The 27,771-nt window shown below is 42.6% G+C and overlaps 1 protein-coding gene and 1 pseudogene across 1 annotated transcript in view; both read left to right on the top strand.

Moving 5' to 3' along the window:
- SASH1 (SAM and SH3 domain containing 1) overlaps positions 1-27,771 on the top strand; it is a 161,631-nt gene that overhangs the window by 91,112 nt on the left and 42,748 nt on the right. Inside the window, exons 5-8 of the mRNA XM_090279952.1 lie at positions 5,736-5,776; positions 7,966-8,052; positions 10,361-10,473; positions 17,648-17,749. Of these exons, the coding sequence (XP_090136078.1) occupies positions 5,736-5,776; positions 7,966-8,052; positions 10,361-10,473; positions 17,648-17,749 (343 nt within the window). The remainder of the gene's footprint in view (positions 1-5,735; positions 5,777-7,965; positions 8,053-10,360; positions 10,474-17,647; positions 17,750-27,771) is intronic.
- LOC150007910 (lanosterol 14-alpha demethylase pseudogene) lies at positions 11,900-12,882 on the top strand (annotated as a pseudogene).

Raw genomic sequence — 27,771 nt, forward strand, 5'->3', positions numbered from 1 at the left:
TAAGCAATCATCGTTGGTTGTCTTTATATAAGACTGATCAGCTACTGATGCCTTTTTATATGATCTTACATGCAAAAATAATATTATATACCCTCTAGAATGCCACGAGGATATTCTGAAGATTGGTTACTAAATTTGAAGAATTGGGAAGGCATTTGTAACTTCCCCGTGCTTTCAGTAGTGCTATCAGCGTCAAAGCTGGCGTCTGCGTAGCAAGTCTTTATTGCCTTAGGCGGTTCAGACCTGTGAGGCTACAGATGAAGAAGAATGTGGCCCAGGTGGAGAAGAGGCATTTGGAAACCTTGGAAGATGAATGTATTCTGCCCCAACTTTGAGTCTCTCTGCTCCAAGCCCATGTCCGTGGGCACGTTCAGCTCTGCACTTCTGCGCTTTATCAAGTGGAGTTGAGGCCCAGATTCAACCAAGCCATGGGCCTCCGCTTCGGAGAGATGGTTCTTGGATGGTTGTCAGGCATAAAACTCTTATACTTCTGCCACTGCCTTGCATCATTAACTTTCGGTACAAGTTGCCGGTTGGTGACTGAAAGGACACGGGTCCCTTTCAGTGCACCTTTGTGAAAGATTTTCAGCTTCAACCTGGCTGGAGCCTACTCTTGGCCTGGAGGGCTTGTGGGCCGTCTGGAGGTGCCAGAGGACCAACCCCTTTCATATTGAGAAACTGAAGTGCATGTTGGGAAGGACTTAGACTTGACTCCATAGGGGAAGCTGGCTGAAAGAAAAGGCCAGCGGTTGTAATCACTAGCTTTTTGCTGTAGCCTAGCATGTGCAGGCTTGCTCTAAATAACACGCAAGTCATACTTGGCTGAAACACCTAGAAAACCAGTGTCATCAGTCGTACTATTGTCTACATTTTGCATAGCAGGACCACTGGGATTCAACAGGACTTCGTCACTTGTGCTGAGAGTTACTAGTTAATAAGTGGTAGAGCTGGGCCTTTTGAACCCTGGTAGTTGGATTCCAGAACCCACACTTGGAGCCATTACAATGGGCAGTTTCCTGGATCTTGGGCCTTAGGAAAACAGTTGAGATAAGTTTTCATGTCTAGATATCAGTCAATGGCCCATACAACTCTTGTGTTGACATCATGTTCAGTCATTGGAATGGGTTTTCTTTTTAATTCTACAGACAACACGAATTGTTTGTATGAAGTGTGATTGGGAAGAGAAAGAAATAATATATATATCCAAAATATTTGAGGGAAGTAAATATTTAAAAAAGGAACCTTGGCAAACCAGAAACTACTGGAATCCTGAAGCTGCCCAGTGGCCATGCTCCGGAGAAGAGTTATAAGAGGTCACAGTTATGGGGAACTAACCAATTGCCAGCCACTGTGCTGAGCTCTTTCCGTTCATTGTCTCATGTCATTCTTCTAACAGTCCATTGAGGTAGGTGCTGTTTTTATCATCATTGCATCCCTTAAAAAGAAAGCAGACTGTCCCAGGTATGCCTGACGCTTGTGTGTGTGAACGCCTAGCCTATGCATTGGAGTTGCCACTTCAGATACTTGCCTACCTGCCTTGTTCATTTATGAAGGTGACCTCATAACAGAAGCCAGAAAGTACTAGCTGGGAATAGACAGTGAAATGAAAGAAGAAGCCTCTGTGGGGTTATTCTCACCAGTGACAAAATGTCACCAACATTGTCATTCGTACTAAGTATCCAGGGAATTCTAACAATATGCCAGAGTTTGGCAATAGAATTGCTTTCCATCTGAGCCAGCAAGTTTGCAAAGCTGAAGTCTATCCGGTGTATGAAATCCAGCAGCTCTTGGCTGAATTTCCCGGAGGGGAAGCGAGAGAGACAGGTTTTAGGGTGGCGCTCGCCCCTTGCTCCCACCGGACCCTGAGAGTGAGCACCGCCCACATTGTGGACACTCTGTGCCTCTTGCCTCGCCCTAGTCCTGTCCCCGTCCTTGTGGCTGAGAAAGAGGTTGACTCTTAAATTTTTACAGACAGTAGATAGTGTGGACAGGAATTTGTTTCATATATACGTGTATTTCTGTGAAATAGAAGAGGGGTTCCGAGGGTGAAAAATATCTTTGATACCCAAAGGGTAATCAGACAGATCAAATTAAGGAATTACCTATTTTACACAAAATTATATGTCACTAAATATGCAAAGTGTGAATGTGAGTACTTAGTTATGTTTTAGCCATAAAGAAAAAAAAATAGTAACTTACTAAAAGCCCCTCAACCCCTTTACCTTCCTCTAGCTCCCCCGTACATGCCCAATCCAAGAGCACAGATGTCTCTGTCCTTTTTCTGTGTCCTAAGAGGAACGCTGCTGGCTTTGGGGACTGCCTTGGCAGGCCTGGGACAATGCAGGAAAAGACCCAGACACAGCAAATGCCCTGATTCAAAATTCAGCAGGAAAGAAACTAATGGTGAAGTGTATTTCCGGAGATTCAAGATAAAGAACCTTAAAAATCTCTCAAGTATAGGTTTTCCAGTAACGCATAACATATGTTCCTTTCTTAGGAATTGGGTTATAACAGTTTTTCTTCCTTTTTTTTTTTTTTTTTTTTGTTGTTGTTGTTGTTGCCTTGTTATGAAGTTTCTGGACAGTCCATCAAAACAAAAACATGAAGTCTATTTTAGGAATGCCTTTGTGCTTGGGCATTCATTCTGCTTTCCTGGTGTGCCAGACTCAGTATGTAACAGTGAGATAGAGTTGTCTTTGCCTGGAGGTACCTCAGCCTATTTGTATATAAATAGACATAAGGAGAAAAATAGAGTTTGAGCCAAATTGTTTGGCCCCCTCTCCTTCGACAAGCACACAAGAGGATCATGCAGTTGCAACACAACCAGATCCTGAAAAGTGTTGTTGAAATACTTAGTTTTGAAAACCCCGTAGGCCATGTTCGAATTTGGAATTGGAAACATGCTCTGTCTTCACATCTTCTTCTGAGTAGATTTCAGTAACTTACCCAAGAGCAGGGCCAGTACCCACGGTATGCATTTCTGTTATGTAAACAAGGAGCAGTGTGGTGACGTGGACGGGGCATCGAATGCAGGAGTCAGCGAGGGCGTCTACACCCAGCTCGGTCCCTGTCCGGCTCAGTGTGCTCAGGCCAGTCATCCTTCCCAGGTCTCTGTGATCATCCTGTTCTGTCATAGGAGGTTCAATGAGAGCGTTTTCTGTTTGTACAGAATTTGACCTGGGCTAGTTTCTCCTTCTCTGTGGTCTTAGGAGACTCTCCACGGTGAAGCCATAGCTCAATAGGAAAGAGAGCAACCTAGAATTTACCCTGCACATGACATTTCAGGCAGTAATATACTTTGTGTAAAGGTGATTTTAATATTGTTCTAGTTGGAAAAGGTAAAAGGAATGTGCCTGGTCTTCATGCCTCCCCACTGACCACTCCCACAAGTCCCATTGCCTGTTCCGTCTTCTTTCCTTGAGCCCTAAGAATTGGATTGCCCCTCAGCTCAGCCTTCATATAGCTTCCTCCCTTAGGTGCAGTTGGACTCCTAGCTTTCGATATGCAAGTGACTTCCAGATTCCTATCTCCAGCTCTCAACAACTCCCTGGAACTCTGGTCTCGTATGTCCCGCCTCCCCCATATCCCCACAAAGATGTTCATAAGCACCTCAGACTTAACACAGCCAAACTACTTTCCTCCTCTGCCGTTCCGACCCAGTCCCCCCCCCTCCCTTAGGGGATAGCATGTTATGTCAACACATGATTAAGATCTCTGCTCAGCTGTCATCTCTTCAGAGAGGCCTTCTCTGTCCATCCCTCCTGAAATTCTCCCCACGTCTTAATCTGTACCCCCCACCCTGCTTCTTTCCCATGTCCTAGCTCCAAGAGAACAGGAATCTAACTAATCTTCTCTATCACTGTTCTCAGTGTCTGAGAGGATGCCAGACTTTAATGGGAGCTGAATAAATATTTATTGAATGAATAAATGAATGAATGAAGAAAGAAAGAAAACAAAGAGAGGAAGCAATTTAACAGAATTTGCTAAACACTGAGGTAGGACAAAATGAATTGGGTTAAGTTCCAGGGATGTTGTCTCTTAATTTTTTAATTAATTTATAAATTCTTTATGGATTTTCTTTAGACTTTCATTGAGGGCTGAAGTAGTTTAGGGATCTTAAGGAAGAATGTTAACATGCAGTTGTGGGGTTGCATACTAGTTATTGATGAAAAGGTACTAAGATTGAGTTCAGAGACTTTAATACTAAATTTGATGATTTTTAAATGCTTAAATCAATTTTCAAAGTGCAGCAGAATGGCATTATTCTTTCCTAGCTATCGAAATCCATGCTGAAGTTCCCATCTTTTTCACCCTGTTGGCAATGAACGTGGTGGACGGAAAGGGCCTGACAACTGCCAGAGCTGCCGTTTTCAGGCCTCGGCGTCTGGCTGGAGGGATGTGTTTGTTACTGGGAGGCCTTTGGAACTGACTTCTGAGCATTAATTTCTGCCACCAGGAGATCAGTAAATGACCCCTTCCACCTGCTGCCGTCCAAATTTGGAATTTGGTTACATCATTGATTATTTTGCTCCTGCTGGATGAATTTTATAATCAGTTTCAAGGAGAAAGGAGATGGCATCTCGCATCGCCGCTCTGCCAGCTTCTGTTTGCAGGGACAATTCACTGCGTCCAAATCAAACTTCATGCGGTGTCATTTTCCCCCGTTGCAAATTGATGAGTTGGGTAGCCTCACGTTTATGAAACGTTGCTATTCTTTGGCCAGTATCTAGATTGGGTACTTGTGAAATTTTAGAAATAAAATCCCCACTGGCCACGAGAAGATGAATAAAGAATCTCCAGTGCCATCTGCTGGCGTCCTGGGGAAATGCAAGCGATGTCCAGTTGGAAGCACCTCTTAGAAAACGAAAAGATCCAAGGTGCAAACCTGAGGTTAAATTATTCAAAATGTGTGATAATTTGAAAAAAAAAAGTAGATAAAAATAATCTTTTAGAAGTTGTAAGTCTATAGAGTTTCTGGAGAAATGTTTAATTACCTGGTTCGGGGCTATGTTCATGTTACAGGTTATTTGGGTTCTTCTCTATCAACAAACTGGCAACCAGACTGGGGCAGGGCCTGGACCCAATCTGATGCCCAGAACATATTTTGATTAACTTGGACACATTTTAGAAACATTGACTTATTTGCCAGCACTTGAAAATGTGGACCTTTTTAACAAAACAAATGCAGATTTCTGACTTCTCTTTGAACACTGGAAGACCCAGCAGCATGCACCGTGCACTTGCCCATTGGCAGCCACTGACTGGATGACCTACACACTACTCATTGCCCTCGGTATTTGGGGCATCCACGCCCCCCGATTATTCCTCCTACAGCTGATCACCTTCCTCACCTCCTGGCCTGAATGGCATCATCATCGTATACCTTCTTTTTCTCGCTTCCACAAGAGCCTTTTTAATGGCAGTCACTTAATGGGTTATTAATAGTTCACAGAAACGGAAGATACTTGAGCGATCACCCAGTGAAGCCCGTCCCCTTTATTTAATATAGGTCTTACCCTGGAGAGAGTCTTCAATAAATGTTGGCAAGTGGTGCACGGGTGTGTTTCTAGGAAGGTAGTCGATGGCTAGAAAAAGCCATTGGTAAATATCCTATAAAAATATTCCTGGCTCTGCTAAGTAGGATTGGTGCCAGCTCAGCCTGCTGCGGGGGTTGTCGGTTCTCCCGCGAAGGTGAGGATCCCTGGTAATCAGTCGGTCTTGGTTTTCTTTTCTAGGAACTCTCTTCGTAAGTCAAACTCAGAAGACAGTGCTGTAGGTCAGTACCTCTTTTCTTGTTTGATCTATTTCAAATTAATTATTTTCTTTTAGTACTTTGTAGAATCCATAAATATGTGAAAATACAAAAACCACAAAGAAGGTTCCTACCCTGAAATAAATAGTGTTATAATGTTGATGTACAATTTTCCTCTTTTTTTACTGTATTTGTATGGCTTAAAAAAAATCATTGGGATTATATTCTACATATTATTTTACACTTTTTTTCAATTGACTATGTCCTGAGCATTTTCCCACATGGTTCAGTATTGTTTACAGTAAAATTTTCACACCTGCATGAGAAGCTGCCATATTGGATGTGTCATAATTTAAACAACCAATCTCTTCTTTGCTGAACATTTAGTTTCCGGTTTTCTTCTCTATTACAGAGAAAGAGGCTACTGTAAAAGTCCTTGAGCCTATCCCTGATCATGTTCTTAGGCTAAATTCTTTGATTTGGAACTTTTGAATCCAAGATTATGCTCAGTGAAGGTGTTATACATTTTTTTCTTTCCTTGATTATAAAGTCCACTCTTGATTTAGTAACATCTTTTCTGTTTGGGTCAGAGGGTACCTGGCAAAGTCATTGTGATTAGGAGCATAGCACGAGTTCTCAAATCAGGCTTTGATTTGCATTTGACTCATGACTCTTCCAACTTAATAGTTAGAACCCTGGACCCAGCATTGCCTCTCTGAGCCTTGGCTTTCTCATCCACCAGAGGCGGACAATAATATATCCTATGTTCATAGTGAGTAGTAAGTAAGATATGTTGTTAGACAGCCAAGTGCCTAGATACAGCAAGTGCTGCTTAAATGTTAGCTATTACCATTTATTTTTAAGGCTGTACCTTCGTTTCAGAAACGATAAAATGGAAGACGGGGGAGTGTAGTTTCCAGTCCAAGAAATAGGTTACATTCCAGATTGCCCTGGAGGGAGGTTGAAGGAGTAATCCCTCTACTTCTGCCTTAACCTCCACGGCCTGTATTTGCTGGAGCATTTAACCCAAAGGCAGCAGACGCCGCCAGGCATGCCCTCGGCATTCTGAGTGCATCAGAGCCTCAGGTCCCCGGCGCTGCAGCTCTGGAGGCTGTCAGGACTTAGACGAGAGCATCCTGTTTTGACAGACGATGCCCTTTCTGGTTCCCACGTGTCTGTTCTCTGCAGCGTTGCCTGGCACCACCAGTCTAGACTGTGGAAACCAGCAGAGTGCCACTCTGCCAGGCCCTGTTTCCAGGGCTGTGGGGCCACCAGACACCAAGTGGCGACGAAGCGACCCTGAGCGTGGCGTGTCTACACAGGAGCATGGGTCACCCTGCCGCTGCATCTTGCTCTTAAAGAACAAGGGGTCACTCAAGCCTTTTATTTGACTCGCCTCATTTCCTTTTGCTTTTTAAAAGTTATTACATGTTGATGACCAGAAAACCTACCAGATATTTAAAGTGTCTGGCTGTGACCATTTGTTTTCACCCGAAAGTCAGCCATCCATATCAGTCTGGGAAGGAGGGGAAGGTGGGGATCACATTGGGAGCTCTCACAGCAGGATGGCTGTCTGCTTTTCTTGTCATTGTGCCCTGGGTCAGCTGTAGGAAGGTCACCAGGGGGCCTGATGCCACAGACCTGGGAGTCTTGCGCCACTCATGTCATTGTTAGACTCCTGCAAGCTCCCCACCTCGGGGAGACGGCGTGGGGCACCCCAGCCCGGAGCCAGCCCTGTGGACCAGTGTGCCCGGGCGTACCAGCCATTCTCTTCATTCAGTCTAGGCTGACAGAGGTAAATCAGGGCAGATCAGAACAAGAACAACAACAAAACAAAGTTAACTTCTGAAAGGGTCCTATTCGTGGTTTAGCTGAAATAATTGTGGCGGAGACCAAAGAGGGTGGCGGATATACCACAAGACTCAGCAGAATTAGACATACTAGTTAAACAAACATCAAAGAGAATATAAGAATGCATGTTTTGATGTTTCCTTATTGCTCATCGCATCCCTGCTGCAGCAGTGCCTGCTACCAGGAAATTTGCATTTCTTTCAAACAACTATATAGGCATTTTCAAGTCTTTCACAAACTGAAAGTAAAAAACTGTGAAATCAAAGTACTCTTGCAAGCTTTGAATTATAAGGAAGGGGCTACTTTTGTTATTAATGACTTTATTGCTTGTGTCTTTTTTTTTTTTTTTTTTTTCCCCAAAGGAAGAGGAGATTGGAAAAAGAAAAATAAGTATTTCTGGCAGAACTTCCGAAAGAACCAGAAGGGAATAATGAGGCAGACTTCAAAAGGTACTGAAACAGCTGGCGGAGAGTAGCTCCTTTTAGCTCTCAAATGTTGAGAAGCCTGCATGTCTAATCTAAATGATTGCTGCAAGTTAGAATAACCCTTAAAATGTTCAACTTTCTGACATTCCTAGCATTACTTTAAAACTTCATCCCAGTGGGGATTCTTTATTTCTTTTCCCTTCCCTTTTTTTTTTTTTAAATCAGAGAAAACAGAATGGGAAGGCTAGCAGGCTTTCCTTTGCATAGATCTGACAGCAAAGACCGAGATTCTAGTTCTTCCCATCCCGCCAGCCTCAGGAGCACCTTTCCTTGCCCAGATTGACCCTAAAAGGTCTAGTATTTGTTAGTTTGGGACCCTCTCCACTGCCCCGTCCTTGGGGCCTTTGAAATCTTCTGAACTTCTAATTCTTGTCTGTGGAGGGAATAGTTCTGGGTTGTTGCCCCTGGAGACTCTTATCTAATGGTCTGACATCATGGGAATTTGCCCTGAGCTGCTTGTGAAGGGAGTCCTGCCCTCCCCCTGGCCAGTGTCTTTGTTGTTGTTGATATCGTAAGGAAATATGTCATCCCTCTGAGGCCCAGTTCTGTAATTTATGCTTCCCCAGCATTCAGGGGGGCGGAAACAAAGCCATTTCCAGACTCCAGTCCTGCTGACGGAGGTTATCAGGAGAGGGACACTTTTAGTTGCTCCCCAGTGACATTACTTGATTTTCTGTTACAAAACCTTAGTGTCCTGTCCTGTTCAGGAGGCTTCGCCACTTTTTCCTCCATGTGGACACGAGACGATGGGCACACACAGTCTACATGCCAGCAGCTCAGCTGGCTTCTTAGGCGACATTCGGTGGGGTCGTTTTTAATTTGTGCCACTTAAAGAGAGTTATTCTTGAACAATCTGTTTTTCCTCTGGTACACACCCAGAATCACTGTGATTCAGAGTAAGCCTTGGATTCTAACAGAGCCTTCTTTAGAAGGAAAGAGAAGGAGAAAGAGAGAGAGAAGGGGAAGGAGGGAATAAGGGAGGGAGCCGGAAGTTAACCAGATCACGTGAACTTATTTTAAAGCCCAGTCTACTAGCTGTCACCCTCCCCACTAACGCCCCCAATGGAGATGACACACAGAGTAACGTGAATCGAACCAGCAGGCTCTCCCCGTCACCCAGCGCGCGCTATTATTCTCGTGCAAGGAGACGAGGGGCAGAGGGAACTTGGGCGGTCTGTCTGGACTGATGGGTTACAAAAGGGAAATGAGACAGAGACACACAGGGGAACGTACCTTCCAGGGTAGGTGCTGAGGGAAGGGCTCCTACAAGTGTGCAGACAGCTTCTCTTCCTCTGCCCCTTTACACCAGGGGCAGATGAAGCCGTGGCCCAGCATCCTAATGACCGAGCTAGTGAGGTGCACGTGGGAAAGACTGGGCAGACGGGGAAAGACGAGGGGCTAGACTGAGGGCTTGTTCCCGGCGTGCGTGTGACAGCCCCTTACACCAACAGAGCTTGACCCAGATGCTGACCAGAGGCACACCGCTAACATGGCGGGCAGCCTGTTTACTTGGTAGGAAACACTTTTGAAGAAACCTAACAGGGATTCTGTTTTCCCTTGCGGTTCTGGCTGCCTTCAGTTTCGAGTTGGAAGGGGAGTTCCCCTCCCAGTTTGGAAACATTTGTGCCAATGGCACTCTCAGATGTGTGTAGACGTAGTACGTCCCTTCCAATGACCCGGAACGCTTCCCGTCTGTGATTTTGTTCATTTGCCCTGATCCGCTGAGGAGCAACGGTGAGAGGGCTTAGCGGGCATCTAGGGGTTCTCAGGCTGCAGCGCGGCTGACTCTGTGACCTTTCCCCAGAACGGCAGAGGGTTCCCTCCCTCTTTTCCCCCAAATACTTTCTTCTCGTGCATTTTCAAAATGGGAGGACATAGGGAAGCCTCAGCCGAAGGCGCGGGGGATGCTCTTGCTGGGTCTTTGAATTAGGTCTCTGCCCACCTGTTACTCCCTGTGGACTTTCTTCCAAAACTCCTCCACTAGACCCTTCACCACAAAGGCTCTGACCCTTTCGCAGGCTCTGTTTCGTGGGAACGTTCGAGTATGTTCTCCGTGCCTGTTCCCAGTGAGGTGGGCTCGCTGGCTCCCTACAAGGCAGTCCCTGGTGCTCCTGTGGCTGCATCAATGAGACACAACATTGGAGTTCCTAGAAAAGTCCTATGAGACAGTGGCCTCATTCTTCCCGGCCCTGGATGATGAACCTGTCCAGATGGGCACCTGGTTCATCTTTCTTGTTTTCATTCCTGCTGTGTTTTTATCTTCCGTTTCTAGGAGAAGACGTGGGCTATGTGGCGAGCGAGATAACCATGAGTGATGAGGAGCGGATTCAGCTGATGATGATGGTCAAGGAGAAGATGATCACCATTGAAGAGGCACTGGCTCGGGTAAGGGGGCCAAGGTTTGGTTCACACGTGAGCATACGTGACCTTCTCACACTGAGTGTTGGTGTCTGTCCCCCTGCCCAATCCATGCGTTAAATCCTCGTGCCCAGTGTGGTGGTAGTTGGAGGTGGTGCCTTTGGGAGGTGATTAGGCCCTGAGAGGGGAGCCCTCGTGAATGGGATGAGACGTTATTAAAAGGGGCACCAGAGTACTGCGTCGCCCCTGCCACCATGTGAGGACGTGGGGCGAGAAGACAGCTGTCCATGGACCAGGAGGTGGGTCCTCACCAGACACGAAACCTGCCAGCACTTAGATCTCGGACTTTCCAGGCTCAAGGACTGAGACATTTCTGTTGTTTATAAGCCATCCTGTCTGTGGTAATTTGTTCTAGCAGCATGAACACACTGAGACAGGTGCATCAAAGAGTACAGAGATAGATTATTTTGGTGATACTTTGGTGGTCATCAGATACCTATCTTAGCCAATAAAGTAGTGATTCTATTCTGTTTGCTTAGTAGAAGCATTCCATGGTGTGACGTGAAGTTTCTGTATTCAGTGAATACATGAGTGAATGAATGGCAAATACATGTGGGCGGTGGACGAGTGTAACAAGGAAAGTGATTCTGAATGCCACTGCAAAATGCACAAGCCTTGTAAAAAGATGGATGAGCATATAATAAATGATTAAGTGAAGCCGAAAGAAACATGTAATATAGTATGACTATTATAAACGTCAGTTCTACAAGATACCTTCACAAATTTAACTGTGAATAATCTAAAAGTTAAGCTTTAGATATACCTTAAAATTTTGCTTACTTTCCAAAAAAATTTTTCTTTCACTTCTCAGTAAATATTAATTTATAGTTTGGTGTGCTGTATTTTTTGCTCTGAGTTAAAGTAGACACTGAACGAAGCCTAATTAACCTTTACGGCCCTGGATTCGCATTTAGGGCAGTGAAATAGCAATTATTAAGAGATATCCTACTTTATTGTTGCCCAACAAACTGATTCTTGAATTTTCACTTTGCACAGTTGGTTACTGTGTGGGCAAGTCATAAATTAGGCAGGTTTAGAAACTAATGGGAACTTTCAGGTCACTAAGGAACCATGGAATGAGTTATGGCTTTATCACCAAGTAGAATCTTGAAAATTTGTAACCTGGGAACAGTGACAAGCTCACTTAATTTAGTTGAGCGTACCTGACTCTAAACTTGTAGTAGTTTAAAAAGAAATTTAATTTGTTGCTGAGACAATGTGAAAACAAAGAAATAAACCAACTTGAGGGACATGGAAGGTGGGACTGGGTTTAGCAGGAGACCTGAGGGCCAGCGTCACCTCCACATGCCCACCTGCCGGCTTGGCTTGCTCTGTAGATTCACAGGAGCACAAGTGTCTCGGTCTCCAGCATCCCTGGTGGATTGAGGGAGTGATGGAGCAGGTGGCAGGTGACAACCTCCTGTCCCCACTGCTGATCGCCCATGCCTGCCCATGTTCCCTCAGCCTGGCCTGACCTGCTCCACGCATCCGGCCACCCAGCCGGGCTGCCAGCTGGAGTGAAAAGCCCACCGTATATTTTGTCTCCAATTCTATTTCTGGAATATGCCATCGCATTTGGGATTTGAGTTCCTAGAGAAAGCAGATGAGAACTATGGATCTGTGGTAGTTTGATCATGAAGGTAAGCCAACTGTCATGATCAAAAGAACTGGCGCATTTCTTTTTTCATTGTGAAAACGAAGATCTGAGTTCAGAAGATGTTGCAGGTTGTCTGGCAACACCTGTGTTCGGGAAGGGGGTTGCCTGTGATGTGCTGAATCCTGTTTTCTGGGAGCAGAAGACAATGTTAAAAATGGCCACGTTAGATAGCATAATTTACAATTGAAAAAGAAGCAAAAGAATACTCTCAAAGTTGGGGAGAAAAAAGTAGTTTAAAGCTCTTTCTGAGCTTGTAATTTTAACAAGCAGCCATTGCTTACATGGAAAGGAAATCAGAAGTCTGCTCCCTGTGCACATCTGGGTGGAGGTGTTAGCCATGCAGCCTGGCCAAGTTTCAGGAAGGAGCTTATCAGGAGGTCAAGAATATTTTCTATAAAACAATCCAGAAACACTGAAGAAAAAGTTGGTGATGTTCTCCACGCTTGACTAGATTCTGCCTGTAAAGATGGGTGTCCTTTGACAGATGAGGGTCGGGGAAGCTGGTTGGCCTGCTGTGGCAGGGCAGGTACGTCCTCAGCCGCTGGTGCCCGGATGGGCGTCTTAGGGACTGGAGACCAATCACTTCAAGAAAAATGTCTGAGCAGAAAATAATCTGTAGAAAGGATACACCTCCTAGAACTTAGGAGCAGCTCAAGGATCTAAATTTACGTGACTGCTGTATAAAACAACCATTAAGACTCAGACTGTCATGGCCGTGATGAGGATATTCCTGCGGCACATCGGGTGTGTTTCTGTCACTGCCAGAGACTTGCAGACCCACGCATAGACTTGAATCCTGATAGAATAACCCACCAGCAGCAGAGGGGTTGGTCTGTGTGCCATTTGGAGCCGGGTGTAGCCCCAATACATCCTTGTATTGGGGAAAATTTGGCTATGTTCCAATGAAGACATATTGGTCCACTAGGCTTTGTTTATATGAATTTGACCTCATTGAGTGGTATTTTGCACTGTGCAGTATATGGCCGTGATTCATACCCCTGAAAACCTAGGTGTCAAAAGGAACAAAGGTCAAAATGGAAGAGGCTGCAAGGAACTAACATGTGAAACACTCAAGTTGCACAAGGATTTGAAGAGAAGGAAGTTTATGAAGCAACTCATAGTGGTTTTTCTTTTTTGACAGTGTAATTTAAAAGGCATCTTAATTTATGACTGAAAATTTTTTTTTTACTGAATAGCTCCATCTATTCTAGTGGCATTTCAAACATTTTCTCATCGTTTTATGATGGATACTTAATATATATGCTTTAAGGAAGTAGAGCTCATTAGTTTAAAAAAAGAAAGAAAGAATTGTTTAGGGGGATCTAGGTGATGGGTGTATCTAAAGAATGCACTTTCCAGATGCTAATTTTAGGAGCACAGATAGCTCTGGGCAAGTAAGTGTAGGGTATTCAATCTTGAACTAGTTCTCGAAGGTTTTGAAAGCCCATGAGATATTGGCAACCACACAGTATTCCTTTATCTGGGTAACTTTTGTGGCGTGTAAGTGAGGATGGGAAGGTATAGAATAAACTCACTTTTAAAGCTTTGGATGAAAGTGCATGCTGTTGTTTTGGTGTGATGGAACTAGCGAAGATGAGCCGTGTTCATAGAGAAGTATATCCATTGACATTTTAACTGGGAGACCTGTCTGTAGGAAATAGATCCGTGACCATGATGTAATCATATTTTCTAAAAACTAATAATACTAAAGATTGCTCATGTAGCTTGATCTAATCGCTAAATATTACATATTTATCTGATATATATGTGTTTGGTTCCATAAGGTCACATCTGCGTGAAAGTTCAAAATTAGGTTCTTAAAATATATATTTTTTAAAGTACGTGGCTTTTGTCACTGACTTGACTGATGTTTTGGCATTGTGAGCTTTTCTTAATGCCACTGTCTTACAGCAAGTTCCTAGAAGCAGAGCCTAAGATGGGGATTCTTAGGCACATGCTTTAGCAAAGGCTTACTTTCAGGAGAAGCTTCTAATTCAGTGGTTCTCAACCTTCCTAATGCCGCGACCCTTTAATACAGTTCCTCATGTTGTGGTGACCCCCAACCATAAAATTATTTTCGTTGCTACTTCATAACTGTAATTTTGCTACTGTTATGAATCGTAATGTAGATATCTGATATGCAGGATGTATTTTCCTTGTTACAAATTGAACATAATTAAAGCATAGTGATTAATCACGAAAACAATATGTAATTATATATGTGTTTTCCAGTGGTCTTAGGCGACCCCTGTGAAAGGGTCGTTCGATCCCCAAAGGGGTCGCGACCCACAGGTTGAGAACCGCTGTTCTAATTGAAAGAGAGAAGGGAATAGGAGAGGCAGAGAAAGAAGCTGGATAGAGATCAGATTTCAGGAGAGGTCTAGGCTCAGCCTAAATCCTTAGGGAGTGGGTAGCCCTGGGAGGTGAGTTACATTATAGAACTTTGTCTTGCCAGAGAAAAAGAGGCTGCAAACTGATGGGGAAGAGGGAGAAATCTTCTAGGCATATCTGGGGCGAGAGCTCCTTATCAACCAAGGGTAGTTCTCTAAAGCAGGGGGATAGGTGTGAACCTGTCCCTATAGGAACTGAGGAATAGGTGACCAGTTTTGTAAAGGGAGTCTGGACATCTGGTATACCAGTGTGCAACGCTATGAACTGGGAATTTATATGTTTTTGAATTATTTCCTTGTAGCAGCTATTGAGCATCAATCCCAGTGATTTGACCAATTAAGAGAGGCTCATGGAAAGAGTCCATAGGAGAGCAACAAAGTGCTTGAAGTTTTTTTTTTCTTTTTTTGATAGGTCCCATGGGGTGAAATTGGACAGGATTTATCTCAGAGAAGAAGCAGAAAAGAGTTTAATCACTTTTCTCAAATATATATGAGGGATTATTAAACACTACGTCTCCAGGATGAACTGAAAAGTGTTTTATTTTGTTTTAATCTCAACTGAGAACAGAATAAAAGGAAATGAATTAAAATTGCAGCTGGAGAGGATTTAGAGGAGGTGTGATATAAATGTCCTTTACAATAAGCACTCTTAGAAATGGGAACGTTCTGGAATATCTCTCCCTAAAGGTCTTTAAGATAGCATAAGCATTAATCTACCAAAGACAGCCATCCCCCCTAAGAATTGTGTCATAGATTTCAAGTATAAGAAAACTGTGAGACTAGAAAAAATAGGTTGTAAGGGAGGGTTTTCTTCTCAGAGAGACAGACACATACTTTATAATGTCACTATTTGTAAAAATCTGAAATTAAATTAAAACTGTAAATATGCTTTAAAATATATAAATTCTCAAATTAAACTATCAGTTGTCTTTCCTTTATGACATTATATTTAAGTCAAAACTTCTTCAGGAGCAGAGTGGAATATAACAATATAATTATATAAATAAAACCAGGTGCTTTTTTCCCCCATTTGTAAAATGTATTTTTAAAAAATTTTAGAGCCCTGGCCAGAGTGGCTCAGTAAGTCAGAGCTTTGTCACATAAATTGAAAGGTGTGGGGTCGATCCCTGGTTGGGATGCGTGCAACCAATTGATGTTTCTCTCTCTCTCTCTCTCCCTCTCTCCCTCTCTCCCTTTCTCCTTTCCTCTCTTTCTAAAGGCAGTGAAAAATAATGTTCTCCAGTGAGGACTGAACAAAAGAAAACAATTTAGAGATTGTGTTTTGTCACAAGATCTTTAATAAAGCACATAGCATTTTGAAGTTAGGATAATTTTTAAAAATCAGCAGCAAATTTGGATAGAGTACAGAGTTGAACCTACATCTGAAGAAATGCAGGTACTCTTGATCCCCAAAGCAAATGATGGAAATGGACAGATAGATAGCAGAAGAAAAATGTTAATTCTATTTAGGGTTGACTAGGCAGGAATTTGTCTTGTTTTTTAACAATGAAGTTTATTTCGTGGCTCCTAGGAGGTGGGGCTAAGGTTGAGTATCACAGTGGCGCATAGACCGTAAGAGAACAAGCGATAATCCCATTGTTCAGCTGGCAGCTGTTGCGATAATCCAGTGAGAAGGTAGCATTGCAGAAACGAGTATATCTGGAAGGAGAGCGCATCCTCATACGGAGCTTAAATGTACTACAAAGAATAAAACAATACTGGTGTCGTAATATACTAGAAAGATTAAAATGAGACTTAAAATGAGACTAGTGCCCCTCATAGCAACAGAGCAAATACCTGGAGTTGGTGTGAACTTTCTTTTTTTTTAATCTGAAACCACAGCATGGTAATAATAATGCTGTGATAATGAATCTCTGGCATAGCTGCAGTGTGCTAAGAGCTTTGCTGTTTTATCTTAATTCTAGGAACAGTCCCATGAGGCAGATTTACTGTCACCCCATTTTCCCACTGGAGGAGCAACTGAGGATCAGAGCGGTTAATACTTTGCCCACGGGCTCTCAGCTGGAATTTGGTTCTGCAGCTAAGCTCCTACCCATTAATCAGTACTGTCTGCTTCCCCCCGGGCCCACCTCCTGTCACATGTGTGCACAGAAAAGAACTTCATAGGCCAAGCAATGCTTTGGAAAGTTGCGAGAAGGATATTGTCAGTTTGGTGGCTTTGCCATATCTACCCATTTAGCCCCAGTGGTTGAGGGCCATGCTGTGCTCCATCTCCTGGGCTGTCAGGTCAGACCGTTTCTGTGTATTTTTTTTTCCCCAGTGGCTTTATTCATAAGGCATGATTTGATCAGTGTCTTAAAATTCATATATAAAAACTGCTTTATAGTAGGATTTTAATGCAGTGACAACTTCATTGTAATATGTTGCAGAGTTAAATTTCTATGTGTTTTATGACAAGACCAGTAGCCATTCAGAAAGATCCTTCATTAATTCTATTATGTTACATTTGCTAATTTCCTATAATATTTAACTTGTCTTTCTGTGTTTTTCAAAAATGTAGAAACCTAGTTCCTAAATCCCAACTTTAAACTTCTCTGCACATATTCTAGATCCCTTGTTCATTTCCTTTCATCCACAAACATCCTAAGTAAATCCCACTGTATTTATTTGGTGATGACATTGACCAGGTCACTTAAAGCAGTCTAGAACAGGAAAAACAAGTGATTTTTAAAAATCATATTTCAGGCTTCCATCTCTTTTTCTTGCTCAGTAGTCTCACTGCATTGTGTCTTCTACAAAGAGAGGTAATTCAAAGGCCAAACTATGGACGATTTTTATTTTAGAACTTAAAATTGAACTGTCCAAGACGAGTTTGGATGTGGGGGGTGGGGAACGAGGTTCTTTTTGGAGTGAATAATAGAATACAAAGACTTGGTTGTGTCTGTTGGTTTACTTTAGATGACAATCCACAGGGCAGGGTGAGGGTCTTTCTTTTGGTTCTGAGAACCTTGTCTTTGGCTAGCACTCTGTAACAGCGATGGCACGAAGAAGGTTCCCACGTGTTCTCTCTGCTGCTTGGTACACAGCGCTGGCCATTATTTCCATTTCAATCTTCCATTTCCTCTCGTGGCAGCTCAAGGAGTACGAGGCCCAGCACCGGCAGTCGGCTGCCTTGGACCCTGCTGACTGGCCAGACGGTTCTTGCCCCACGTTCGACGGCTCGTCCAACTGCAATGTAAGTTTGCTTCCTCTCTGAGCATCTTGATCACCTCTGCTAAAGGGGACAGTCTGCGCAATTTCAACCTTGCAATTTCTCCCACCAGGAGCCAAAAAGGAACATTTCTTCTTACATGTTAACTCGGTATTCTTTACCCAGTAGAAACACATGTAGTCAGAATAGTGCTCTTCATGTTGGGCTTTTTTAATTGCAGTACTGTACATGTAACTTAAAATTTACCATTATAAGCATTTTAAGGGTTCAGGTCAGTAGTATTAAATACAGTCTCATTGCTGTACTGTCTTCTTTTTCATCATCTAAAACACAAATTCCGTAACCATTAGACAATAATTCCCTAGTCTCCTCTCCTCACAGCTCCTGGGAACCACCATTCTACTTTCTGTCTATGAATTTGACTATTCTCGGTACCTCGTATAAGTGAAATCATAAAATGTTTGTCCTTTTGGGTCTGGTTTATTTCACTTAGCACAGTGTTCTCAAGGTTCATTTATGCTGCAATATATAGTAGCACTTCATTCTTTTTGATGGATGAATAAGTGGAATACTGATTCCACTGTACATAAAACCACATTTTGTTTATCCATTCGTCTGTTTATGGACACTTGGCTATTCCTGCTTTTTGGCTATTGTGAACAGTGCTGCTCTGATCATTCGTGTCCAAGTATCTGAGTCTCTGCTGTCAGTTCTTTGAGGTATATACCTAGGAGTGGAATTTCAGGATCATAAGGTCATTCTACATTTAACTTTTCTGAGGAGCCTCCATACTGTTTTTCATAGTGACTATCCCATTTTTCATCCCTGGCCGCAATGCATGAAGGTTCTAGTTTCTCTGTTCACACAAACCCTTGTTATCCCTCTCCCCCTTTTTGGGATAATAGTCATCCAAGTGGGGGTGAACTAGTATCTCATTGTCATTTTAATTTGCATTCCCCTAGAGACTAAGATATTAAGCATCTTTTTATGTGCTTATTGGGTGTTTGTATATCCTCGGAGGAATGTCTATTGCAGTTATTTGCCCATTCTTGCTTTTGTTGTTGTTGGTTTGTGGGAGTTATTTATATATTCTGGGTATTAATCTCTCATCAGATACATGATCTGTAAACATTTTCTTCCATTCTATGAGTTGCCTTTTCACTCTCTTCATAGTCCACTTTTCTTTTGTTGCCTGTACTTTTGTTATCATAGCCAAGAAATCATTGCCAGACCCAATGTCATCGAGATTTTCTCCTATATTTTCATATTACGAGTTTCATAGTTTTAGTTCTTTGACCCATTTTAGGTTCACATATGATGTAACATATGGGTCCAATTCATTCTTATGCAGGTAGATATCCAGTTTTCCTGAACCATTTGTTGGAAATGGTCTTGGCGCACCCTTTTTTGGAAATTCATTGACCATATATACAAGGGTTTATTTCTGAGATTTCTATTTATTCCATTGGTTTATATGTCCATTCTTTAGCTAGTGTGATACTGCTTTGATTAACGTAGCTTTGTAGTAAGTTTCAAAATTGGAAATTGTGAGCTGTCCACCTTAGCTCTTTTTCAGATTATTTTGGTTATTGAGGTCCATGAAGGTTCCGTGTGAATTTTAGGATGGGTTTTTCTATTTCTGCAAGAAATACCATGGGATCTTCTTAGAGATTGCATTGGATCTATAGATCAATTTGGGTAGTATTGGCATCTTAACAATACGAACACAGGATATCTTCCAATTTATTCATGTCTTCTTTAATTTCTGCCAGCAATTTTTATGGTTTTCAGTGTTCGGTAAGTCTTACCTTCTCGATTAAGTTTACTCCCAAGTATGTTTTTCTTTTGATGCTGTTGTAAATGAAGTTCTTTTCTTATTTCCTTTTTGAATTTGGTCATTGCTACTGTATAAAAATGGAACTGATTTTCACATGTGGCTAAATTTGTTTATTATCTTTAGCAGTTTTTTTGTGCATGTGTGTGGACTCTTTAGGGCTTTCTACAGATAAGATCATGTCATCTATGAACAGAGATAATTTTACTTTTTATTTTCCATTTTGGAGTCTTTTGTTATTTATGCTGCCTTAATGCGACGGATGCTTCTTAAACTAGGAGTTCCACAGGAATTTTAGGAATTAAAATTCCAGAGTTTCAAACCTACATTTCATGGTGCCATCGTCAAACTGTGAAGTCTTCAGTTAAGGAGTTTTTTTCTTGTTAGGTCATCTGTTCCTTACAGTCTGGAAGTAACTGCCTTCATACCCTCAGCCTCTTCTATCTATGCGCCATACAGCCACTCAGAGTTCTAAAACACACGTTTTCTCTTGCAATCCTATGTTTTTTAAAAAGGCTGTTTATTTTCCAGTTTTATCAGATACATTCCAGAAGTTTTTGGCACCCCTAGAACCGGAGGTGCTCTTCCTTTAATCAGGTCCTCCACTCTCATCTGCCACCTCCACCCCCTGCAGTCTCCCCTCTGGCCATGCCGGGACCCTGCACGACTCTCTGCTTTCGTTCATGCAGTTTGCTCTGCCTAAAAGCGTATTCCTTCACATTTGTCTGGTGTGAAAATCGATGCCTTCTGCAAGGTGATGCCCGACTGCCCTCTCCTCTGTGAAGCTTTCTTTCACCTCCTCGTGTAGAGTTGATTGTTGCCTGTGCTGTGCTTTGCAAAACTAGCTGTAGACCTGAAGCGTAAGGTTCCCCGAGAGCACTGGAGTAAATTGTACGTATTGCCACCTCCTTGGAAATGGTGAGTTCCTTGAGCAAGAAAGAGGTGCTATGTGACTGTGTGTCTGCTGTGAGTGCCTAGCTTTGTGTCAGCTCAGGTAGTGTGTTTGGAAAATGTTTAATGCCCAAAGTTGTACTTGAATGTTCATCCTTCCTGGCTGCTTTAGAGCCTGTTTTATGTTTTGCAACTACAGACTCAGTCTTTGCCATTCTTTGCATCTAAGCAACAAATGATGGCTTATTAGAAGTACTTATAACCCTCCTACTACCTACTTTTCCATGATTTCTGGAATCAAGCACCAGATTTCCATGGCAACTAAGGAAAAAAAAAGATTATTAATTTGGAAGCCTCGCCTGGTTTGCTGTTGTGTGAGAGTGACCGAGATGTTGCCATTTATAATAATAAATGTGTTGTAGGCCAGCCAACAACGTGTCCTGGGACCATGAGGTAATCAAAAGAACCATGTCTGTGGTTTTCACTTTTTGGGTCTCTTATCCCCAACTCTTTCTAAAGACGAACATAATATAAATGTAAATCATGCACCTAAGGAATCACGAAGAATAAATACAGTCACTGAGGACTGAAGTGAGTCAAACCCAGCTCTGGGAAGAACACAAAGACCCAGTTGGCCACAGTGGGGCCTTTAGTATCAGACTCACTGTGCACTGTCCTGTTAATGGCATCTGAGTCAAGGGAGCAGGAATAAGACTGTGTCCATCCAGAAAAGCACAACTGTCGTAAAACCCCACACACTTAGATGGCAAGGAGAGGGACCTGTCTCGCTAGGAAAAAGTTAATATAAATTGAGGACTCGAGGCATTTTGGACAAGCTGCTAAGAAAACATTATTGAATATTGGCTTGTTTCACTCCTTTTGGGGTGTGCAAGGGGGGCATTTCATTTCTTGAGCAGTTCTTCGTTCGTTTAGGGGATGTCTACGAAGTGTTTGCTATGGGCCAGGCATGGTGCTAGACTTTGGGGTTCCAACGGTGCCGTGAAAGAGAAAGAGACAGGCCTGCCCCAACGTGGTGTACAGTCACTGCAGCGCAGGAGATAAAATGCCCCCACAGACTCAAGATGCCATGCGCATGCTCGAACTGTGAGCTCCTTAGCAAACTGTCATCCTGGACGGCTCAGAAGTGACATCAGCGCGTCCTGGTTGGACAAAGGGCCAGGAATACCATATGCTTCCTCCAATTCTGCACAGTCTTCCAGAAGCCCCAGAGAATGATTTCTCTTTCTGCTGAGGGATGTAGGTAAAGACTGGCTCTTCAGCCGTGCAGAGGGTCCGCTGACGCAGTATTACTGACCCTGTGTATTTTGCTAGCTACTTTCTGTAAACGCCCATGGCCACTTCCAGTCACACTGTTCGTTGCTGCAGCCCACCCCCATGGACACTGAAGTTTGCCTGAACTTGACTGTCATCCTGACGTATATGACACCCCTCTTACCCTGACGGCAGTCTCACTGCCCCGTGCGTTTATGGAGACTCAGCAAGACACGCCCTCCAGTATATTCCTTCTCGATGATTCCACATTTGCCTGAGAGCAGTGTAATTAATTTCAGATCATTCCCCCGTGTCTCCCTGGCTGCCGCCGCGGGTTAGGCGCTTTGATTATCTTTTATGTGAGAGCCAGGGTTTTCTGTTCTCTATCGATTCTTTTCTGTACTGAGATGTAAATAGCTCACTGGCCGCTGTCGGGAAGGCCCAGGCCATGGAAGTTTCAGGGACCATAAGGCCTTTGTCACCGAACCTCAATGCCTATATTGATGTCTGTCATGCTTTAGGATTTCATTTGCATTGATTTCACAGGCTTCCCCACCCCCACAACTGGCATTAGATAATTGCATGTTGGCTCACAATAAATCCATATTCACATTCCTGGTTTCCAAGAATGTAAAGTACTAAAGATAGCAACCAAGGGAAGTGAAAAATAGCTCTCCCTTTGCCAGAAGAGAGTCTGTTCTCTGCTGCTTTTCATTAATAATAAACTTCTCTTGTGACTGTTTGAATTGTTCAGAAGAGTTTCGGGTTGAGTACGTCACTTGATTCCTTGTTAAATATCTGAATGTTTATTTTAATTCTTTTTTTGTTTTTCATTTTATTTTGGTAGATTTAGTTTTCATTTGCCCCCTGCAGGGGAAAGGTTGTAAAGAGTTCTCCTTCTAAGCTTTCAACTTTGTGCTTTAAGGTTCAGTTTACCTTCTGGTTAAGAAAATGCTTGAGGAAGTTCTGCTCTCTGTCTTTGGGGTTTATACTTCTTTCCTCAAGGCATAAGTTTTAGTAAATCATAGTTTCTGTGTTTCTACAAAATTGGTACTTAAGAGTTGATGATCTGTACCTGGTGCTTAAATATTAATGAAAATGCTTGCAGTGAAGAAGCATCTTTACAAGAAATGTCCATTTGTAAATTATTTGATTATGATGGTATTTAAGTTATTTTTTAAAAATACGTAATGTATAAAGAAAAGTTAAAGCAACGAGAAAGGCCAGTGAAGCGCTGAAGCTGTTAAGAGGCCAATGGCCAGCGTCGGTTTTGGTCCCATTCAGTTGTTTCTCTTCATATGGAGTGCGTTGCAGAGAAAGTTGGAATTGTGTTTCTGTATTTGGAACTCCTCACCCGGATGAAGCAACTATGGTGAAATATTTTGTGCCTGAGTTATTTTGCAAAGCGAGTCATTGTTTCATAACTGAACACTTTTACACTTGGGGAAATTCAGAGCTGGAAGAGATTTGTGCAAAGAATGCTATAATAATGCCATAACCGCGGTGTTATAATCGGACCTTATGTCTGTGTGTGCATCTCGTTATAACCTTCTATTCCCCCTCTAAATAGATCTTCTTGGCCATGAACCTGGTTTGAGATGCAGAGAAGCCATGTGATAGAACTGTGTTTAAAATGTTGGGTACTAGAGGGATGGAACGCCAGGTGGTGACTGCTTCCACTTCTGGCCAAATACTATTTTAAGCAAATGTTTCCTTGATTGAGGTCTTTGAAGGTCTCCGCTGAAATATCCCTATATTCTGAGGTGCTTTGCGTGGCGTAATGCAAGATCGTTTGATCTTTTGGGGCTTTCTAAAATCATAAACTTGTCTCTTGCCAGAGGGTGGATTTTACTTAGGCTCACAGAGACGATTCACCTGCCTCAACTGCAGCCGTTGTCTTTAAGCCAGAGATTTCAGGTTTAAGGTTCCAGTAGGAAAGGCTGCTGTAGCCTTGGTCTAACCTAGACCTTCCTAAAAGATAATGTGCTAAAAGCCAGGAGAGCCTTCCGCGAAGTTGCTTTTTTGGTGGTTCTTGTAGTTGAATCGCTTAATTTCTATTATGGCCCAAGAAAGGGCTAACAGTTCAATCGCTTACTGCAGAAGGTGGGAGAACAGAGCTGGTGCTCACGGGGTCCCCCTTTGGGAGCAGAGCGGGGTGTCGTGCTTCTCTGAGGGTCGTCTGCATCTCCATGGTGCCCTTTTGAGATATTCAGGTATTCTGGATTGAGCCAGATTTTGAAAAGATTGGCTATTTTGAATATATATATTTTTTTACACTGGGGTGAACTTCTAGACAATGTCTATAATATAAAATTTATCAGAAGTTTTATTTTTATATTTCAAAGGTATTAAAATAAAATATAAACCAGGTATCATTAGGTTTCCCATTTGGGGACATCTGATCCTTGAAGAAAATGTCTAATAAATGACAACACAGGATGAATGTACAAAAATTTCACCCACCTTTAGATATTCTCAGCAGTTGACAAAAATAGATGATTTTCATATTTTTGCTGACTTTGAGAGAGTATTTACTGGATGTGTAAATTATGTGAGGATTCACATATACCACAGTATTAGAGTTGGCACATAGGTATAGTAAGGGCATCTGTGAAAACGGTTGACCTTTTACTTTTAGGCTCTTACATTGTTGTCTTTTACAAGGAAATTTAAGAGAGGGCAAAGTCCAAACATAACAATAACCGACATTTCTAAATAAACTGCTTTAGTGGTTGTTTCCATCTCTTAGTACAGAATCCCCCCCCCCCCCCCATAATTCTTAATGTATGAGTTTCACCTTAAAAGGATTCTAATTGGCAAGGTCAGTTTGATCGAGGCTAGAACGTGGTTCTGTCTGCTGAAGCTTGAATGGGTTCATTAGCTAGGATGGAGTGCAGGGCAGTTAGAGGTGTGTTTCTGCTTTTCGTTTCTTGACTAGAGAAAGAGGTTTACTCATTTGATTTGTCATATGCCCAGGAGAAAGAATATTGCCTAGCCATAATTTGCCAGAGGGCATGTATACCCCGTGTCCTCGGGACAGATACAGCAACTCTACACAACATGCTTTGTTACGTTTTGCTCAAGTAATTAACACTTTTCTAAATCTTTCTAAATGTAACATGTTAAAAGTAACTTTCATTGATTCTTGTCTTTGAATACATGCTAGAAGCCTTCAGATACTTTCTATAATTGTTTTAAAAATTTGGGTGGGAACATTATGGGAGGAAATACTACTCTTAATTTTAATAAAAGTGATTTTGAGACTAAAATGAGAGTAAAATAGGGAGGGTATTAAAATTCTTGTTAGAAGAGTAAAAGTAACAATTCTTTCGACCTGCTTATGGTGAGACCATGAGGCAAAGCCGTTCTGCTGGAATAACATACGTAGCAAAGTCTTTATAGAGAAAAATGAATTTCGTTCTAACTGGCTGTCAGCTGACTGAGAACCACTGCTCTGATGACCTGTCATTTATTCCACAGCACCCTCCCATCCCCAGCCTTCGCCCTGGGACGAGGGCCAAGCTGTGAGCCCTTAAGATCATCCTATTTACACAAAGTTAGACCAGAAGGAGGCTCTGGCCTCAGGAGGCCCGGGCATTTGCCCAGCGTGGGCAGGCGAGGAGGCTGCTTAAGCTCCCAGACATGAGCCAGATGTTGGGGTCAGATCCCTGCTCTACCATCTGTGGGCAAAATGTGTCATCTCTTTGTGCCTCAGTTTACTTGCCCTGTGTCCTGTATGGGTGTTGCAAGGATGAAATGGCACCAAGTACCCAATGAACATCGGCTTCTGTTTTGTTATGTGAAGGTATTCTCCTTTCCGTTAACTAATTTTTAAAATACTCGGATTCCTGTAGAAGTGCTACTTTTGTATAGCCCATTAACCTGGTAACAATGCTTACACTTGCCAGCAGATGGGCTGGAGCTGTCAGAAAGCTTAATGTAAATAGTGCATGCTCCCTTGGTTATGCTTTTACCAATCCCATGATCAGTTTACTCTCTGTTTCAGAAGGTATCATTGTGTAAGCGAGGTTGCGGCGGAGGTCTGGCGCCGTATCAGTAAGCGTGTTGGCCTTAGGAATGCTGTTTGGGAAGAAGAAGCAGTTAATTGGACAGAAATGATCTAGGCTCACATAGTGCTAATAAGGCAGCCTCACTGGATGTGTGGGTGTGGGCTTCCGGCGCTGTTGGGTGGGAGGGCACGCCCACGGTTCCCCAGAAATAACTGGAAATCTGGCAGCCTAAGCAGGAACATCTCTGTCTCCCCTGGTTTGTGCAGTTACAGGGAGCTGAAGGTGCTGCCTGCCGGCTCACCTCAACATTTCAAGGGCTCCGCGAACAAAAATAAATAATGACAAAATACTCAGGTACCACATAACAAAATACTCGGGTACCTATTTCCGAAAAAGTTTAAATTTAAGATAGCTTCTGATACACTTTGGCTGTTGTTTCTTTTATTAGGCTGAGCCTTGTGAAACTGGAGGTACTAGCTTTTGAACTACAAAAATGGCAATTTCATTTGCTCAACCTCATACCTGAATGGCAAACAGGACATACCACGTTTCCCCTGCTAGCTGATTATATCTCAGTACAGATGTTTGGAATAGGATCTGGGTTAAGGTTTGGCATTTAGGTTTTGCAATGTCAGTTTCTTCCTTTGCTGTCAGCAGTAACCTCCGGGGGTTGGCGATGAGAGAATTTCTGTCACTTGTTTAATGCTTTTGATTCATCACCTGTTAACTCCTCCATAAATTATTTGTCCTAAATGACAAATCTTAGGTAATGGATGGGTTGGTTGGAGAGACACCCAGGCCCTATTGTGGTTTCTGAGGAGGATCCTGACTGAGGGCCACCTCCATCCTAAGCTAACTTACCGAAGTCCCAGGCTGCCCGTCCCGTTAGGGTCCATTTGAATTTTAAGACACCACAGTTACCATTATATCAAAACTCTTAGCACTAGAGCTAGTCATCAGACAATGACATTCATTTGAGAAGCAATATTTGAACAACCAAATACAAATTGAAATTATTCACTATATAATTTCTGAGGAAATATCCCTTCGTTCTCTTCTCTGTCCCTGCTCCTTTCCCTCTTTGTACCAGGCAGCACACCCTCTGATGGATGTCCTCATGTGACTGGACTATTACTTGTTATCATGCGAATGGCATTACATGTTTGCTTCCCAGCAGGACACTCCTTACCTTGCACTTTTGATCCAGGGTGTAGGTGAAAGAATATCATCTTGAACATTCTTTTATTTATACATTGTGTATTTATTCAGTACCTACCACATGCCAGTCCCCACACACAGGGAGCTGTATTTAAGAAGAAGAGACAAACAAATGGATAGCATGAGTGGGGTCTTAGTTGGGCTATTTCTCCTTAATGCAGTAAGCGCGCATAGAAAGTCCATAAGTCCAGCAAGCTGCAGGGAGGGGGTGTGTGGAAGCCTTCCCAGAGAAGGTGGCTGTAACCCAGTAAGAGTTCACCAGAAGTGACAGGAACATGTGTCAGGTAGAGGGAGCAGGAGGGGCAAAGACCTAGATCAAGAGCTGGGTAAATCTTAAAACTCGGGGCATCGGAGAAAGCTTTTTTCCTATATTAATACTTTAACTTCTAGATTCTATTCTTTGCTCATTCTTATTTACAAATTTAATTGAAATCAGCTGTAATTGGTTCTTTTGATACTGTATTTACTTGTGACTGCAATTTTTAAACATACATGTTTTTTATCTTGTCTCTGCAGTCTCATTTAATTGAGTTGATGTCCTTGATAAATTATTTTATAGAGTGAAACAACCTTTGGAGTTATTCCTTCCCATTCCTTGAGTTATACTTTCTTGTGGTAGAGAGACAAATCAAAAGATAAGATCTTTGTGATTTTCTTGCCTTTCCTCTTAGTTTAGTTTTATTTTTTTCCTCTCCTCCTTGCTCTAGTTTGTTTGAATAGTTATCATGCATTACATGCCTACTGGCTTGGGTCAGATTTTCTATTTGTGATAATACAGTGAGAACTACTTTTTGACCTTTTCCCCATGTTATCTGACAATA

This window comes from Furipterus horrens, unplaced genomic scaffold, assembly GCF_987537825.1.
Source record: "Furipterus horrens unplaced genomic scaffold, mFurHor1.1.pri manual_scaffold_6, whole genome shotgun sequence".
Classification (NCBI taxonomy): Eukaryota; Metazoa; Chordata; class Mammalia; order Chiroptera; family Furipteridae; genus Furipterus; species Furipterus horrens.